This window comes from Saccoglossus kowalevskii, chromosome 6 (genome assembly GCF_978046115.1).
Source record: "Saccoglossus kowalevskii chromosome 6, keSacKowa6.1, whole genome shotgun sequence".
Lineage (NCBI taxonomy): Eukaryota > Metazoa > Hemichordata > Enteropneusta > Harrimaniidae > Saccoglossus > Saccoglossus kowalevskii.
In genome coordinates this window covers 18,609,956-18,615,955 of record NC_140646.1, presented here as the reverse complement: position 1 = coordinate 18,615,955, position 6,000 = coordinate 18,609,956, and the positions used below count along the sequence as shown (strand labels likewise).

The 6,000-nt window shown below is 33.4% G+C and overlaps 1 protein-coding gene across 1 annotated transcript in view; it reads right to left on the bottom strand.

Moving 5' to 3' along the window:
- Positions 1 to 1,839: 1,839 nt before the first annotated feature.
- Positions 1,840 to 6,000, bottom strand: part of LOC100367178 (ATP-dependent DNA helicase Q4-like) — a 30,733-nt gene continuing 26,572 nt past the window's right edge. The window contains exons 14-17 of the mRNA XM_085500141.1: positions 5,033 to 5,335; positions 4,238 to 4,424; positions 2,557 to 2,737; positions 1,840 to 2,263 (exon numbers count right to left, since the gene is read on the bottom strand). Of these exons, the coding sequence (XP_085356267.1) occupies positions 2,030 to 2,263; positions 2,557 to 2,737; positions 4,238 to 4,424; positions 5,033 to 5,335 (905 nt within the window). The 3' untranslated portion in view covers positions 1,840 to 2,029. The remainder of the gene's footprint in view (positions 2,264 to 2,556; positions 2,738 to 4,237; positions 4,425 to 5,032; positions 5,336 to 6,000) is intronic.

Here is a 6,000-nt window from a genome sequence, read left to right as displayed (position 1 = left end):
AAAAGACGTGCATTTCATCAAGCTTTCCTTGGCATGATTGAAAGTTATTTCAACAATGTCCAAATTAAAGTTCTATAGATCACCTTTAAATATTTATTCCACATTTAATTAAATGGCATTGCTAAAAATTTGACAAAAACAAACTCACTTTTAATGGACAATTGTGTCAGACATGCACGGTGACTTTAATTGCCACAAGTTCTGTACCAATCTAATGTTTTGATCACCCCCTTTTTTAAAACTCTGATATACAACACAGATATAGAGTAGAAAATTGCAAATAAATCCACACAGACCAGAATAAATTTAAAAACTCATACGTACTATCAGCTTGTGAATAATTGCTATCTTTAAATACAAGTATATGCAGTCAGACCTGGTCTCTAATGAACACGTTAAGGCAATCCCAAAAGATAACGCGTGATCAATCTATATATACACCGGTAATTCCACCTGTCTTATGTAACTACCCTTTCAGCAATATTTTTGCAGTTTCACCTTCGTTTAGAAACCAAAATAATAATTAGCATTCTGTTTATAAAACAATTTCTAATTTTCTCAAATCAAACAAAGTTGATTTTAATAAAAATAATCCAACCTGCATACTACAGCATGTGCGGAATGAACTGATCATAAATTTCACTATCCCATTTTCCCAAAGGGCGTTTGTTATAAAAACGACAATACAACAATGTACAAGGTCATATACATGTACTTGCATTTTATTGCTGTCAACCAATGGAGAATATTTCTAAGAATGCAATAAATTTATTATTTTTATTATACAATATAAACTTTGTTTTAAATTATTTCATAATACCCATGTTACCTGTATGTCATGCTGAGAAGGAAAATCCAAAGTAAGACCACATATTATGAGACGTTGTTTGAATGGTCTCGTACATATTCAAATCATGCGACTTGCAATCAACATAAGTTGAGATTACAAACTAGGGAGAAAACCGTTCAGCTCAAACACGGGAATGGACAAAAAACATTTTTTTTAAATAGGATGTCTCATTTTGAGCGAAATTGTTTTTGTAAAATACGAAAATTGCTAATAATGGAATGCTTAGTAACGTTGCACATGTGAACACAGTGGTCATTTTATCACAAGCGTACAAAATCTATTTCAGATTTCAACATCCCTATCAAACATAGCGAAACCTTTGATATCCAAATATTTGTTTACTTTTCAACTGTTATATATTACCCAAGGGAAATTGATAGAAAGATAATGGTTACGATGATCGGTTTAATTTGGCACCCATGGGTGCTCACTATACACAAGTTTGAATTGATATGATGACATGTAAAGTGCTTGTATTTTTTAAAATATACAAAAGACAATTGACATAACCATAAACACAACTTTTATTAAATATATAAAATACAACAAATACAATTTTTTTATCACATGTAAAACAACAAAATTTATATTAATTTAACATTTTAAAATTCATAGTTATTAATGTCTTTAAAACTTTGAAAAACAAATTTCACCCATGATTGTAATGGATATATTATAGCCACAGAATCAATATAATTTCCACATCTAAAAAAATTTCCCTTTGAGGAAAGATTGTCTGATGAGGGCGATGACAGAATAAGATTACTGACAATGTAATTTTTAGCCAGGTAGCAAAATGTATTGAATACAGTTGAATGAAAGGTAGGCTAGAAGCCATGAGCAGACAGGGGTAAAGTAGTACATGCCTGTGGAACTTTTAGATAAATAGAAAGTGCTCACACCAAACCTGATGGACTACCCAATATAGTCATGGGACTGCTAGCCCTTAAAACTGATAGTCATCAGAACTTAATATTAGCCCTTATGGCTTTGTTATTTTCTTCACTGTTAATGCCTTATATCAAACTTGGGCGCCACACCCAGTTGATTCTACAATAGAGAGAGGGAGGGGGATACCATTTTAATGTTTAACTTTTAAACTTTATAAATATATTAAAATTGACAATATAATTTCAAAACATAATCAAAAGGTATTACTAATCAACATTTTCTGTACATTTATCTAAGACTCAAAATTTCAGAGTTAGCTATTTTAATCAATGAATTAAAGTCAGCATCGAGGTGACATCGCCAGTATCGTCTGTCTCGACCCCATACTTTGGCTGGGTAACATGGGCTTTCAATGCCGTGAAATATACGAGCAATAGCTCTGCCACTGAAGTCTCTATCATGGTGTAGGCAAATAAAACTTCTGACTTCTTGGCGTATCTGGATTTCATTTTCAATTTTTTCCTAGCATGAGAAAAGAAAATTAAGCAGTTATGAAATAACGATCATAAAACATAATAATTCTTTTTAAATTTAGAAAGAACAGAAAAATTCATCAAAATCAAAAACATAATACACAAAATGTGTGAATTATTACCATTTAATATTTTCCTTGAATTTTTGAAATTGCTTCCCAGCATAACAAGTTTTTTGTACTGTAGAACACAAAATTTGTCTCCCAAGGTAGTTAGAAACAAGATTAGGAGAACTAATTTCATTTCATTTCAAGTTAGAAGTGTAGTTATATATATACTCACTTGTAATTGCATTGTGTTCAGTATTTCAGAACTCAACTCTTGTCCAAACGTCAATTTTCCAATCTTACCAGATGTGTCAGTTGGTTGCCTCTCAAAATACTCTCGCAGCATGCCTTTGAGTTTTTCACTGCGTTTTGTGTTGACGTCATCACTACAATGCCAATAGTCACTAAATGAAACACTGAAAATAGAACCGTATAAAAGAAAATCTTGAAACTGTCTTTTTAAGGATTTTACACTTTCCTGAAATTTTGCTAAAATATTCTTATTGATTAGCTGTTTTAAATAAAACAAATCATTGTTAATGACACAGTCCCCGTCCAAAATGTTGTGATCTGACATATCAATTTGATGCTGATGAAGTCATTGAGATTAGATTGAACGAAAAAAATATGACGTGCACCTATAACCCAATATGTATGATCATCATATCAACTTTGATCCAAATTGGCCTAGTCATCTCTGAGAAACAGCTCTGGACATGTAAAAATGACGATTTAGCACTTTTACATTAAATTTGGGCATCAGTCAGCCATATTGAATCGAATCACAAAAATAATGATGGTTTAGTTGTATCCCTTGGTACACTATCTTTGTACAAAATTTAAACAGAAACGTTCATGGCATTCAAGAGAAAGTAGCATGGGTACCATGAAAAACAAAATGGACGCCAGTCGGCCATATTTGTTTGAATCATGGAAAAAGTATGACGTGCACCCATAACCAAATATGTATGATCATCATACCAAGTTTAATTCAAATCATCCTAGTCATCTCCGAGAAACTGCTGCGGACATGTTTAGGTATCAGAAATAGCAAATTTTACATCCAAAATGGCCGCCAGTCGACCATTTTTGCTCCGATCATAAAGTAACTTGACGTGCATATGTAAGACATTATGTATTGTCTTCATGTAAAGTTAGCTGCATGCAATCCATAAAGTATTCAAACACCAAAAAGGGTTCCTAAATACAATTATTCACATTACTACACTTTATACAGTCTTACACTCCATGTATGCATGTATTTGTATCAATTTCTAATATTACTGATATGTAAATACATGCCCACTTCTGTTTTGAAAAAAATATGTTGACATTTAGCAGACTGCATAGATTCACTTGCAAAAATAAAGTGCACATTCGTTGACAAAATGGCATTTTAGTTGTCTTGCACGATGTGCAAAATGCTTTTGTATAAAAGGGATTGAAATAAAAAATTATTTAAGTTGCCTGTCCATTAAACTGGTTGGAGAATAAAAGTGCCTGTTCTAATTGATGATGTACATGTCCCTAGCAAGATAAATTACAAGATATTATTTTAAATAAAATTTTAATTTCTGCCATCATCATTACATAAGTCTTAAAAACTTTGAAAGCAATTTTCTGGACCATTAGCAACTTTGGACTAACCAAATTGGTCAGTTACCGGTAATAAAAATTTAATATCTTGATTCACCTGTCCACATAGACAGGTAATTTGTACATTTGCCTGTCCCAGCTATAATCTGTCTGTCTAAGAAATGCCTTAATTTTGACCCCTGTATATATAAAATTCATGTGACCATTGCACTCAACAAGACAACATGTATGAGGGCAATCCAAAATTAAAGATGAAACAAACGATCTCAATGACTGTATAGGAAGTTTCAATAGACATAACTTTTTGTGTGTTAGCTCACCTATGAAGAGAGTCATAGACACACTGCAATTGATAAAGTTCTGCCTTCTCTTGCGATTTGACTCTGCCAGCTAGAAAGTCACAAACGCCATCCAATTCATCATCCGTTAAATCACCAGGAGAGCGGAAATGAAATGAGATATCCGAGAATTCTACAAAAACACCGCTTTTACCACCGATTGGTCTACCTGTAAATACAAGCAAAGTAACATATCATAGTTTTCTTTATTTACAAGCAAAGATTGTTCTGTATTGATCACAATATACAATCAGTAAACTTTTGAATGCGATACAAATAAATAACGCATGCAAATGAACAGTTTAGTTTTCGATGCTAGGAATTTCCACGATTTGATGATTCTATGGCATTTGTAAAGACCAAATTTCACAAAAGTCCCTGATACTTAGGTCGTTGAACCCCAGAGAAATGTTCACTGATACAAAATGTTGCTATTTTCACTGACTCATGGAATTTAAGAAAATGTATCTCGCACAAAATTTAAGCTTTTTACAGTCATACAACAGATGATAACACTGAAGGTCAGAAAGTCAGTTTACATGTACTGTAGATTACTTTATTTTAGCTGAATTAGTTTTCGCCGAGAAGACATTTTGGGTATTTTGTATGGAATTTATTTTCACTGATTTTTGACAAGTTGAATGTAAAATATAGGAAAAAAGGTATATTCGCTGGATTTTATTTTCAGACTTATTCCTTCAGCAAAAATAAATTCCAAGCGAAAATAAAGTATTTACAGTAGTTTATTTATATAAAAATATTATAATATTGTATTACCAGACACAGCTTCATTATTCCACTGTAACTGTCTCAGTTCTTTTTTGACTGGCCAGGAATCCCATCCCATGCTGCTAGCAACCTCTACCACTGGGAACTCAATGCTTGCATCGTTACGGTGAGATATTCCTTTACGTCTGTCAAACGCAATAGCTGCCGCAAGAGGGGGACATTTCTTGGATGTACTGAGTAATTGCTTTGGTCCACCGTAACAACTGATGCGACACAAGCCTGTGGTTGGTTGGAGATTTTCAAGCCATTGTTGGGGGTGTAGCTCCAGGTAACACAGCAATGTTGCAACTCCTGTAAAAAATAAACAAACAGCTATACTAATGTGTCTATACTAGTATACAGTATTAGTAGATTTTCTCATAGTCCAAATATGGTCTGATCACAGCAAAAGTGATTATTGGTTTATATGCAAATAGAGCAAATATGGGACTGCATGTTTGTATTGTTCACAAATTCCTCATGCCCCTTAAGCCAAAATAATAATAATAATCATCATTATTATATATCTGTCATCGTTAGAGCATGCCATAATTTTGTGGTATTTTACGGGGTATTTTCATCCTACCATATAAGGAAATGAGAATGCCAAATATGGAATGATTACGTGTGTGCGCGTTATCTAATAATAAAAACAAACATGGCTGCCACCAGGGTTTGACCGGACTCCACTGATTCTGTTCTAAACTTTTGGATTTCGGCATTCCCATGATGTATCCTTGGAAGGAAAAAATGTATAATAATAAGGTTATTACGAGGATACCTCAAAGTATGCACTCAGACAGTCCACCGCCGCATCAACCTCCGCTGCACGTCGGTCGATACTGCGCTGTACTGTCTTTGTGCATACTTTGAGATACATGTAACCTTATAATAACCTCATAATATGAGAATACTACAACATACAGCGTATGCTCTGAGACACTGCAGTTGAGTCAAAGCATATATACAATGCTTGC